We start from the raw sequence: 13,906 nt of genomic DNA on the forward strand, positions 1-13,906 counted from the left end.
TCGACCCTCGACAGTGCCTAACAGGTGCACACTACAACAAAGTCAGCAAACATCAAAGTGGTATGGAGCAGGAAGGATAAATCACGACACAGTCGCACAAGGCTGGGTGCTCGTAGACAGTCCACTGATGAACAGCAAGGTGCTGCTAAGGCACAGTCCCTCAAAACAGTGGGCTCGCAGGTAATAACATGCAGATACTGCGAAGTGAGCAGCTGATGGAAGTGCAGTGTCTCATGGAGCTCTCGGTGAGGATGAGATGGCACTTTGGCGGGCAATGGCAGTGACAGTGGCAGGCATGTAATCCATATATGTGACTCGTAGTGGCTGTCGGTCGGTCAGGGTCTGGAGCGTAACTAGTCATCGAGGGGCGGAGTGCCAACGTATGTACGTGTCCAGCAGAAGAGTGCGTGTACAGTGTCATGTGGATGCCTGACTGTGCAGGTGCAAGTAGGTGCCGGACTGCTATGCTGTGTGCTGCAATTTGCATGCCACATAGTGTCTCATGTGGTTTTCCCAGATGCTGTGGCAGCTGCAGGAGGTTTCCCAGTACACAGGTCTGTGACTCTCGTACTGATAAAAATCATGCGGGCTGAGGGTAGGGTCTTACTTTACCCAGAAAGTGTATATGTAACTGTAGTGGCCGAATGTGCGGGGCTGCAGCCCTGCGTACCACACCTGTCCAACCTTAAAATGATATGGTGCAACAATCTCAGAGAAGCATAGCAGCCAAGGGAGAAGGTACAACACAGCCACAAATGTAGGTTGTCTCAAACTGGAATGGAATTATAGTACAGTCAACCATTGTGTAAACGTGTTCCTGAAAAGTGACCTAGAAATTGCTGAATACTGGAACACAACGCTGCATTCCATATGTGGTGAATGAAATCAAAATTCTGTGCATAAAAAGAACCCAAGGATTAACATGAACATTTGAATAGAAATGCAAGCTACAACTAACAAGATTGCTGAGCATGTGATGCAGGACCATTGACATCTGAGACACAAGAATAGAAAAATCACCTACACATTTCACAAAAACTTCCAAAATCTCAGTGCAGTTCACAAGAATATATACAACTAATCCATTAAGTATCACAAGGAAATGGTCCCAACAAAAGAAACATGCCGTGTCCATGTGGGGGAATGATAACTGGCCTCTGGAGGCAACGGCAGGGACAGCCAGGGGTAGGTGGGGCGTGCAGCAAACTTTCAATGAATGCGCTACCCGAGGCACAGAAGAACACATGGCAGAAAACTGTCAAGGAGAAAGGTGGCATCATCGTCGTTACAGTTGGTGACGACAGTGGGGTTGGCCATGATAGGGCTGGTGATGACTGGACTGATAGGAAGGCTGGCAACATTATCAACTGGGCTGGTGATGATGGGAGGGACGGCTATGACAATAAGGTAGGAGTCATCATCAGTAGGCTCGGTGGTGATGTGGGGCTGGCCGTGTCAGGACCAGTGGCCGATGGCATCATATGCAAGGGCTGGGCTGAGAGCAGAGGGACTTCCTCTGTAGAACTCTATGAACATGAAACTGAGGGCCACAAGGCATGACAATGTTGCACACTGTCTGGCTGAAAGTGTCCATCTTACCATACACAAAAGAATTGATGCCCATTCGGAATACTGTACATGATCTTGCTCACTTGAACACTGTGGGGAAGATTGTCTCTCATTAACCAAGAAAATGGAACACACTTGGCACAACCAAAAGCAACTGTCTAACCGTTCTACCGTCTTTCTCCTCCAGATGAGGGTCTGGGAAAAATTGACGATACAGACAAAAGACTTCTGCATCCGCACTTACAGTAAAGTAACCACTGTGCTGCTAACCTTATGTGCCATATGCTATGAAGTTTATCCCCAATTGTTGTGGTATAGGGCCCACTCCACTTTGTGACCATCAAACACCCGAAAAGTCAGTGTAGGAGTTGCGTGCTGAGATACAGCTTTTCTAGCAAAAACGTGAGTCGGGTGAGTTATGCTCTGTGACAGGTTCTGAATTTGCAGACCCTGTAATCGAGTGACTGGAGTCAAAGAGAGCTCCGACGATTGGATAGACGTGATAATACAAAATGACACTGAAATCTTGCTGCCAGCAAAGTGGAACTAGAATCTTTAAACAATGAAAACAACACAGACTTGCATCATAAATTAAGAGAATTCACACTTGTAAAAAAACATGACTGGACCTCCTGACATATGAAGAAAAACAGAACAACTACCAAGAAACCAAGTTCACATACTTGCAACTACTAAAAACCTTTGAAGCCATTTGTGAAATGAACTCAAATGAATACCAACCAAAATCGAGACAACCAATCAACAGTGCAATAAGCATTGAATACATTGCTCCATCAAAATGAACTAGTACAGAAGCAAAAATCCATTTGATTGAAAACCACATGAACAATGTTGAAAAAGAAACCGTGCTTCAGGAAAACTAACCATGACCCACATCACCATTACTGATCATGGTAGATGTGAGGATAGCACTTATACCCACCCAAAACCATTAGCCTCATAGCCTTTACCGAAGCATTCTTAACTGAGTGGTGTAATTGACAGTAGTGAAGTACTTCACTACTGCCACTTGGCTATAACAGCTGTTTATTAACAAGACTAAACTACATATACATTCTGAGAATGGCTCTCCACACAACTTGGTAACAGAAATGCCGATCTTCGACAGTGTCTAATAGGTGCACATAAATGTCAAAGTGATGTGGAGTAGGAAGGATAAATCATGACACTGTCCCACAAGGCTGTGAGCTCGTAGGCTGCCCATTGATGAGTAACAAGACGCCTTTTTGACACGGCCCCTTCAGGCTATGGTCTCGTGGGCAGTAACATGCACATACTGTGAAGTGATGCCCTTGTGAGTGGCCAGTGGAAGTGCAACATCTTATGAGGCCCGTGGTGAGAGTGAGATGGCACATTTGCAGGCAGCAGCTGAGGCAGGCTTCTGAACCATATCTGCGACTTGCAGTGGCTGTTGGTCGGTCGGAACCTGGGGTGTAATGCGCAACTGACAGGCGATGCACTGACATAAGTATGTGTGTGATGGAAGAGTACATGCGTCATGTCACATGGGCACTTGCCCACATGGACACAAGTAGGTGCCAGAGTGGTGCACTATGCACCACAACCTGCACACCCTGTAATGGTGTGCTGGCACCCCTGGATGCAGTGGCAATTACGGGAGGCTTTAAACATCCTGCGCATTGAGGCAGAGGCCGTATTTGGCATGCCAAGCTTATACATAAATGTGGTCAAATATGCAGGAGCACAGCCCTGCATATGCTAAAATACTCACAGAAGAAGCTATGCAAGGTTTGCAGCAAGTTGGTATATGACATGGCTGCTTTCATAGATAAGCCTGTGTCACAATTGGAATAGGAAGTGTTGGGTCTTCCACAGGGGTTCGATCCCTGTGGCTAGGAGTTAGGAGTGGGAATGGCATAGGGATTGTGTAGGATACTGTGTGAGTTGGGTGGGTGATGGAACACCACTTTAAGATGGGTGGGAAGGATCTGGGTAGGATGTCCCTCATTTTAGGGCATGATAGATAATCAAACCCTGATGAAGGGTACAGTTCAATGGTTCCAGTCAAGGGTGATATTGTGTGACTGCGTTGGTGCTCATTTGTAACTGACTCTCCTGTGTGTTTGTCGACAATTCAACAAATCTGTTTTTCAATGAGTGGTATCCTTTACTCTTAAAATATTTAGATTCTAACAGAAAATTCCTACAAAATTAAGTTTTTTATATGATGCATTTTACTTTTTAATGTTGTCTGTGATAATTTGTAATCAGTTTTGATACAGTCTGTACAAGCCATTACTTGCAGTGTCGAACAGCTGTCAGTTCTACTTGCTGGTAATTCAAATGGTAGTATGTACAGGTCAGGAACAGTGAACTGTGGACACCTTGTTCTTCTCTTCCTTACTGGAAATAAGTGCCCACTTGATCAGTTTCAATGTACATGTGACCTAAGTAGGTACTGGACCAAAAATTTTATTTCCATTTTATTACAAGAGAGAATTATTAATATTTATTTATTTATTTATTTATTTGTCCATATAAATCTCTTTTTAAGTACATATATTGTACACAGGATATTGGACAGAAAACATTTTTTGGCTATTGGATTTTCAAATATCAAACATAAATTTTATAAATTTTTATGACAAATTGGATCTATACAGTTAATAATTACAAATTTTTGAAATACTGTATATTTATAACTTATTTCTACAATTAAAGATACAAGTTACATTTTTTCTTGCATAAGATACTGTGAGACTGAATAGTAGCAGTTTTTCAGAAGGTAGGATGTCACAGACTTTTTAAAGCTTTGTAGTTCAGTAAGAGATTTTATATGTCTTGGTAATCTGTTGTAAAGTTTTGTTCCTGCATGATATACACCTTTTTGGCATAATGTGGTGTTACAATGATTGACGTGTATGTCACTGTCTGACCGGGTACTGTAATCATGGACACTTTTGTTTTGAGGAAAAAGGTTTTCTTTTCTCAGTATGCTTTTTTTGACATGCGTGACTATTTCCAGTATATAAATGCAGGGAAGGGGTAGGATCTTTAGATCTTTAAAGAAAGGTTTGCATGATTTTCTGCTGCTCACTTGTTTCATTATTCTTATAATTGCCTTTTGTTTCCTGAAAACTGTTATGGCCTGATGTACATTTCCCCAGAAAATGATACCGTACTTCAGTATTGAATGTACACGAGCAAAGTATACAGCCCTAACTGTTTCTGCACTAGTACTGTTGCAGAGAATTCTTACCACATAGCTCATTTTTGCTAGTTTTGAATTTAGGGCTGTGATATGAGTGTTCCATTTAAGATTTTCCTGGATATGAATCCGAAGAAATTTAGTTTCATTGACAGAACTAATGTTTTGGTTATCTATACATATTACAGGTTGTGCCGGATTTTTATTTTGATCAGTGTGGAAATTCATTAGTACAATTTTTTGGGGATTAACTATTAGCCTGTTTCTGGTAAACCATTCAGACACTCCTTTTGTAATATCTTTTGCAGATGCAGTAAAATTTTCTTCATTATTCCCTTCAATCAATAGACTGGTGTCATCTGCAAACAGTACTGGTTCAGAATCCCTAACGTGTGATGGAAAATCATTAATGTAGACCAAAAAAAGAAAGGGACCTAAAATGGAGCCCTGTGGAACACCATGAGTTAGTCCACATGGTTCTGAAACGTGTACCTGGAGTTCATTTCCTTCTGTGTACTTAATTTCAGTTACCTGAGAACAATATTCCAAATATGATTTGACCCACTGATTTGGCACACCTCTTACACCATACCATTCGAGCTTCCTCAGAAGTATAGAATGATCAATCACATCAAAAGCTTTTGTTAGGTCCAAGAATAAACCTGAGATATTTCTGTGGTTGTCCACTGCATTTACGACATGGTTTATGAGATTGAAAGTGGCAGTTTCAATTGATCTCTGTGGTCTGAAGCCATGTTGACACCCAGAAATAATATTATTCTTGTCAAAGAATGTAATTAGTTTTGAAAGGAACACTTTTTCAATAATTTTCGAAAACCCTGACAATAGAGACACAGGCCTATAGTTACCCATGCATTGATGATCACCTTTTTTATATAGGGGTATTACTTTTGCCATTTTCAGTTGCTGAGGGAAGACACCACATGATAAGGATGAATTGCATATAAAGGTGAAAGTATTTGTCTTGCTGTTATTTTTATAATATAATCTGGAATATCATCAATACCAGTTGAGTACTTACTCTTCAGTGAATTAATGGTATTTAGGAGCTCTGTTGAGCTTACTGGACTGAGGAAAATGGATATATTATTTATTTCAATAGATGAAAGTTCTTTCCATGTTGTATTAGGTGAATTTCCAAATTTTTCCTTCACTAATTTCCCAGCAACAGTTGCATAGTAAGAATTGAAACTATTTGCAACTTCCCTAGGGTCAGTGACATTCTTGCCATCATGTGATATCACAATATTTTTGTGAGTTGTCTTCTTCCCAGTAAGATCCTGCACAGCTTTCCACATGGACTTAGTTTTATTGGATGACTTCGTAATATATTTGTCATTTTCCTTAATTTTTGCCTCCTTTATGATGCGTTTCAAAACTAGCTTGTATTTTTTGAAATAATTAATAAATTCTGGACTGCTGTTAGTTTTTGACTGCAGAAAAAGTTCCCACTTCCTTTTACAAGATACTCTGATGCCTGATGCAATCCAGTTTCTGAATCTATCTGTGCTCTTGGAAATAACTTTCCTTTGTGGAAAAGCTATGTCAAAGTTATGCTTGAATATGTTCAAAAAATGTTCCATAAATAAATAAATATAAGAATTATTAATTGTACAAAGTGCTTTTTCCTTACTATTGAATCCGACTGTGACTGATAGTTTTACTTCCTCACCAATAATTAATTCTCCTTTGAACACATCACCTACAAACAAGTGTGTGTTACAGTAATGAGTACTCACTTGGCACCATTTATTTAATGTTATCTGTGATAATTTGTAATCAGTTTTGATACAGTCTATTCATGGGCCATCTCAAGGAATCCTTCCTAACCTCCCAGAATCCCAAAACCTTCATCTGGTTCAGATTCATTGATATCTTCATGATCTGGTCCAAGGGTGTGGACACCCTGTCCACATTCCTCCAAAACCTCAACACGTTGTTCCCCATTGCTTCACCTGGTCCTCCTTCTTCAATGTTGACCTCCACCTCAGAGGTAGCTACATCAGTACCTACATCCTTATCAAACCTACCAACCACTATCAATGCCTCCACGTCTACAGCTGCCACCCATTCCATACCAAGAAGTCTCTTCAATTCAGCATTGCCACCCATGATCATCACATCTGTCATGACAAGCAGTCCATCTCCAAGTGTACCAAGGGTCCCACTGAGGCTTTCACAGACCAAAATAACCCTCTCAAACTTGTACATAAACACATCTACTGCCCTTGTCTCTACTGTCACTTACCACCTCCCGCATATCCATTGAATGGCCACAAAGGAGCACTCCCCTCTTGACTCAGCACCACCCAGGTCTGGAGCAACTGAATAACAGTCTCCATCAGGGTTTTGACTACCTATTGTTGTGCCCAAAAATGAGGAATATCCCAACCATCCCACAGTTGTATTCTGCCACCTACCGAACATACACAGTACCCTTGTCCATACCTACTTTGCAGTCCATTGCTTCATAGCTCATATCCCTGCAATAGACCTAGGTGTAAGACCTGTCCCATACATCCTCACACCAACACCTATTCCAGTCTGGTCAAAGGCATCTTCTGTTCTATCAGAGTCAGGGCTACCTGTGAAAGCAGTCACATAATCTACAAACTAAGCTACAACCACTCTTCATCTTTCTACATGGGGATAATGACTAACAAACTGTCTGTGGGTATGAATGGCGACCAAGAAACTGTGGCCGAGAGGGAGGTGGACCATCTGGTTGATGAACATGCACCACAACTAAATGTGCTTCACTTCAATTACTGCTTCACAGCCTGTGCCACCTGTGTCCTTGCTACCAACACCAGTTTTTCTGAATTGCTCAGATGGGAACTCTCCCTGCATCTTTTCCTATATTCCTGTAACTTCTTTGGCCTCAGCCTTTGTTAGTCCCTGTCCTCCTCTTACCTACCCCTTCCCAATTGCACCTAGCAGCCCTCTTCAGTCTCCCCCATTTCCTCACACACTCCCACAAGCAGCACTACACTTCCGCCCACCCCATTCTGCATCCCCCCCACCCCACCCTCCTCCTTGCCTCATGCCTCCTCCTTATCCACACCCCATGTCAGTTGTCTCTTCCCCCTCTCTCCGACCTCGAGCCTTATTTATTGTTACTGTAAATTCAGATTCCATAATAGTATTCTAATCATAAGCTGATAAGCCATAAATGCAACTTTCATGTTTTCTGTGAAATCCAACTATGAGAAAGAAAACTAAACAGCACAGTACTGTGTCTACAATTTTCAATTAAAATTATATGTAATGAGAAAGAATATAGGTGGGAGAAATAATTCGTTCAATGGTTTAAGTACCCTGCTACTCTACTTACAACGGACTGTGACAATGAAAACAAAAGTACACATTTTCACAGGAGTGCACAGTACATCATTTTCTTTCTTGCAGTCACTTTTCACAGAAAACCTGTACATTGTTGTTTATATTACAGAAACTTTTATATGTTAAAAATATATATGGTTTATGTCTGTCTGAACTATCAGAGTAAATTGATCAAAAACTATTCAGAATTTTTTATAACAAGGTAACAGTGTTTCTCCCATTATATATTGCATTTATATTTGTATATTACATATGTTTAAAACATTATAACCTGTGTCTGTCTGAATGTTCATTAGAGTATTGAGTATAAACCTGAAGAAAATTGGTCAATATCTTGTGGAGACCTTTGGTAACAATGTTTCCCATGTATACGAGATCATGCTGGAAAGTAATGCCTTCAAATTTTTTATTCTTTTCTCAATATCAGTTGAGATATTACTTATCATGCATATTATTCAGTTGATTTTCCTGCTTTGCTGATGAAAGTTGTAACCTTCTGTCAGTACAGGACTCCGAATTATGATGTATAACATGGTAGTATAGAATGTAACTATGTTGGTGTGGGTGAAACAGCATGCTATAATTGAGTTTCTACATGCAGAAAATATGCCTCCAATTAAAATCCACAGAAGAATGAAAGCTGTGTATGGTGATGATTGTATCAACATCAGTAATGTGCAATGTCAGGTTGTTCATACTTGTAATGGAGCAAACGGTGGTGCTAACATCAACTTATGTGACAGAACTTGGAGTGGATGACCAAGTTTGGCAACTGATGAGACTCATCAGAATCAGGTTGATGAACTCATTAGGGATAATCATTGGATGACACAGAGACAGCTCTCAAGTAAATATGGCATATCACAAGAACGTGTACAGGCTATCATTACAGAACTGCAGTACAGAAAGGTGTGTGCACAGCAGATGCCTCAGATGCTCAGTCCTGACATGAAACAGAGGAGATTGGGCACCAGTCAACTATTTCTTTTGCATTTCTGACCATGAGGGCGATGGGTTCCTCAACAACAATGTGTGACAGGTGATAAAAGCTGGGACCCCAAGGACAAAAGAGCACCAGCAGTCACATAATCTACAAACTAGGATCACCAATGCTAAAAAAAGTTCAAGGCCATGCCACCAGCTGGCAGAATAATGCTTACAGTAGTCTGGGATGTTCAAGGTGTGGTGAATTTGGAATTCATGCATAAAAGTACCACCATAAGCTCTGCAAGGTACTGCAAAACCCTCAAAAACTGAAAGCATGAATTCAAATAGTTTGTCCACATGTGGAGTATGCTCTCCTTCAGCATGACAATGCCAGAGCCACACATTAATGCTACAACATCTACAAAAATCCAATGCCTTGATTTCGCTGTCCTGATTCATCCTCCATACAGTTCCAACTTGGCTCCATCCAATTTTCATTGGTTCCCAAAGCTTAAAGAACACCTTCAAGAACCTCACTTTGATAGTATGAATCGGTGCAGTCAGAGGTGAGGTTGTGACTCCATCACAAAATCAAACATTCTACAGTGACTATATCAACAATCTGGCCTGTCATTGTGAGAAATTTGTTCATTGCCAGGGTGACTATATTTAGAAATAAGTATTTAGATTTGAAGAATAAAGATGTAGAATTTGTATAACATTTGTTTTATTTATAAATCTTTAAGAGTTTTCACATAAAAACAGCTATTTCCACCATCTTTGTGACAAGAAAATGTCAATAATAAATACAATGGAAATTCCAGGTAGGAATATCAACAATATTAGGAAAAGGATAGATTGCTACACACCGTAAAGATGACATATTGCAGGCAGGCTGGCATAATGAGAAGACTGTTACACATTGGTGTGACAATATTGTCAATATTAAATACTAAATATCTGCAATATATTACTGCAATACACTATAAAAGTGCAATTATCTTGTCAATAACAGATTTAGTGATGTTGCCAAGCATGTTTTGTGCTACTATTGGTCAACACTGGATCTGGTTCATTTGATCGAAATTTAGTGTTACAAAACATAGTGAGTTCATGAACTGGGTTCTTTGCATGAAATAGGGTCAAAATTGAATTCCAGTCAGTGAAGCTTATACAGTCAGATCCTAATGTCTTGAGTATTGTGTCCCATGTTGGTCAGTTAATGGTTTAAAAATATAAAAAAGTAGAGTATATATAGCTTAGTAGAGGCCCCACATTTCGTCAGCACTCTAGGCATTGCATAAACTTAGACTGCCTCTTGGGCTCTCAGTTTTGTTCTGGAATAGAATCTAGTGTCAGCACAGAGGACATTATCAATGTGCTCTTTCTCCTTACTGTATGGAATTATTAAAAAGAAAATAATGATAGAGGTGCATTTACTGGTAGCAATATATGTAAAATGGTTTTTGTGGTTGTTCTAAAATGCAGTTTTTTCTCCAGGTTGAAAGCCACAAAACAGTGGAAGTACATCAGGTGGATAAAGATAAGCCTGATATTCATCAAACATCCTTCTTGAAGGTATCAAATGCCGCAGAGGAAAGCCAAGAGAGCTCAACATCAAGCTACTCAACTCCAGTGGCTTCTCCAAAACCAGTCAGGAAATCAGTTGGTCCCCGATTTATTAGTCCACTCAATGGAGTGATTGTTGATCAAGGAGCAGATGTTGTTTTGGAGGGTATTATTGATGGTAAGTGATCATTTGTGTAATTGTTGTTGTTACTGTTTTGGAAGCTGCATATTTTGTTGGGTTTGCAGATGAAATTCATAGTTTCTGATGTTTTAACTGCCAGTGAATCAGGTATAAGGATAAGCTATAAAATGATAACCTTTCATGTAAAAACTTGATTGCAAGACACTATTACATGTACTTACTACACCACTTATTGAGGCGTAAAATGAAGAAGTGAATAAAGAAATCCTTGAAATAAAGTAATTCCTTGATTTGTATATGATATCAGTCTCTTACAGAAGGCATGACACATTCATCATGCACATAGCAGTATTGATTGAAGTGTGTCTTCTAAAATTGAATGGTGAAAAATTCTGTAAATATCGCGATTGAACAATTCACCCCAAAAGCTTTTAAACAGTTGTCAGCTTTGCAGCATCACACTGGGTCCCTATTAGAAAGTGATGCAATCTATTAAAACACACTCTGAGTTTATACATTGTCATTTTAGTATGGTTCTAACCTCAGTATCTATTCAGTTTGTATATTGAGCAAATAGTAAAAGAAAAAAAAAGAAAAAAATTGGAGTAGGAATTAAAATCCATGGAGAAGAAATAAAAACTTTGAGGTTTGCTGATAACAGTGTAATTCTGCCAGAGACAGCAAAGGACCTGGAAGAGCAGTTGAACGGAATGGACAGTGTCTTGAAAGGAGGATTAAGATGAATATCAATAAAAGCAAAGCCAGGATAATGGAATGTAGTTGAATTAAATCAGGTGATGCTGAAGGAATTAGATTAGGAAATGAGGCACTTAAAGTAGTAAATGAGTTTTGCTATTTGGGAGGCAAAATAACTGATGATGGTTGAAGTAGAGAGGATATAAAATGTAGACTAGCAATGGCTAGGAAAACTTTTCTGGAGAAGGGAAATTTGTTAACTTCCAATATAGATTTATGTGTAAGGAAATCTTTTCTGAAAGTATTTGTGGGGAGTGTAGGCATGTATGGAAGTGAAACACGGACGATAAATAGTTTAGACAAGAAGAGAATAGAAGCCTTTGAAATGTGATGCTACAGAAGAATGCTGAAGATTAGATGGGTGGATCACGTAACTAATGAGGAGGTACTGAATAGAATGGGGGAGAGCAGGAATTTGTGGCTTAACTTGACTAGAAGAAGGGATCGGTTGGTAGGACATGTTCTGAGGCATCAAGGGATCACCACTTTAGTATTGGAGGGCAGTGTGGAGGGTAAAATTGTAGATGAATACACTAAACAGATTCAGAAGGATGTAGGTTGCAGTAGTTACTTGGTGATGATGAAACTTGCACAGGATAGAGTAGCATGGAGAGCAGCATCAAACCAGTCTCTGGACTGAAGACCACAACAACAACAACATCAACTAATCCCAGTCTGATAGGCAGCAATTATCATAACCTTGCAGCTGATCTTGAGTGATCACAATTAGTTTTGTGAAATTCTGTGCAGTTTTGCCTCTAGTTTAGAATGGTAAATCAGCACCTTATTTGCAACAATGGTTGGTCATCCTGGCCCACTGTGTTTCATAGAATGTAGGTTACCATATGTTCTTTTTTGCTTTTGCTTTAGTAATTCACAATTATCTGACTGTACGCTTCCCTGTAATTGATCACTTCCTTCCACATGTGTCTGACACTGCATATTTTGTCACTGATACATCCTCACCCACTTCATATTATCGGATATGGGTTATCATTTGTTCTTTTGTTTTTGCTATAGTGATTCAGTATCATCTGACTGTACACTTCTTGCTAACTGATCATTTCCTTCCACGTTTGTAGTATACTGCATTAAAACACAAATTTTTTCATTTAAACCTGCTAAGGAAATAATGTATTCATTTTCGCATTTGACCTGATTATGCACGGTCTTCCATCATCTTCCTTTAAGAATGGAAATACCTCCTCCTTTTATTCACTGTCTTAGCTTAAGTAAATATGTACCATAACACCATTGTTTTACTCTGAATTGTGATTAGTCTATCTTCTGTGAGGTACAGTACTCAAATAAAATGTAGTACATGTTTAGCAAAATCTTAGTGTTTAAAATTATATTTCTGGATGACTGAATATTTTGGCGACATATGGAAATATTTTTGTTACCATAATTTATGTGACTACTGCTTTTTAACGTAAAACTTCTACTTCTCTAAGGACTTTCTTATTGCATCACTTTGTTCAGTAAGGATGTGTTATGTGCTCAAAAAAAAAAAAATGTCATTTGTGTGGATGCTCAGTCTTCTATCATCTTCGTTTGCAAGTTTATTTTCTGCCATTGCTCTTCTATCAGCATGGCTACCTCTCCATTATATAGTTTTGAGTCTTTTCCGTCACTGAGCTGCCGATTAGTGTGGCTACCTCATCTCTGCTGCTGTTAGCTTTAAGCATCACATCAGCATCATCTCCATAGACTGAACAAGCTTGCTCATGATAATTGGAGGTCTTCTACATCTGCATCTACATATATACTCCGCTAGCCACCAAGCAGTGTGTGGCAGAGGGCACAATTCACGCTAAAGACATATTCCCCCCTGGCCGAGCGGTTCTAGGTGCTACAGTCTGGAACCGCATGACCGCTACAGTGTTCGAATCCTGCCTTGGGCATGGATGTGTGTGATGTCCTTAGGTTAGTTAGGTTTAAGTAGTTCTAAGTTCTAGGGGACTGATGACCTCAGAAGTTAAGTCGCATAGTCCTCAGAGCCATTTGAACCATTTTCCCCCACCTCTATTCCACTCGCAGATCGCGCGAGGGAAAAATGACTGTCTTAATGCCTCAGGACGAGCTCTTATTTCCCTTATCTTTGAATGATGATCATTACACGATTTGAAACTTGGTGGTAATAATATATGCTCTACATTCTCGATGAAGATTGGATTTCGGAATTTAGTGAGCAGCCCCTTCTGTTTAGCGCGTCGTCTATCTGCAAGTGTTTCATTACACCATTTTCCATCACATCTGATAGACTATTTTTTCTTTCTCCTCCCCCCCCCCCCTCTCTCTCTCTCTCTCTCTCTCTCTCTCTCTCTCTCTCTCTCTCTCTCTCTCTCTCTCTCTCTCTCTCTGTCTTTACAATACTGTGGTAAGATTTT

At 39.8% G+C, this 13,906-nt stretch overlaps 1 protein-coding gene across 2 annotated transcripts in view; it reads left to right on the forward strand.

Moving 5' to 3' along the window:
- LOC124796341 (titin) overlaps positions 1-13,906 on the forward strand; it is a 1,000,763-nt gene that overhangs the window by 831,587 nt on the left and 155,270 nt on the right. For both annotated transcript variants that reach the window (XM_047260475.1, XM_047260476.1), the window contains one exon: positions 10,550-10,796. In XM_047260475.1, coding sequence (XP_047116431.1) covers positions 10,550-10,796 — 247 coding nt within the window. The remainder of the gene's footprint in view (positions 1-10,549; positions 10,797-13,906) is intronic.

The sequence above is a fragment of the Schistocerca piceifrons genome, chromosome 4 (assembly GCF_021461385.2).
Source record: "Schistocerca piceifrons isolate TAMUIC-IGC-003096 chromosome 4, iqSchPice1.1, whole genome shotgun sequence".
In the NCBI taxonomy this organism is placed as follows: domain Eukaryota; kingdom Metazoa; phylum Arthropoda; class Insecta; order Orthoptera; family Acrididae; genus Schistocerca; species Schistocerca piceifrons.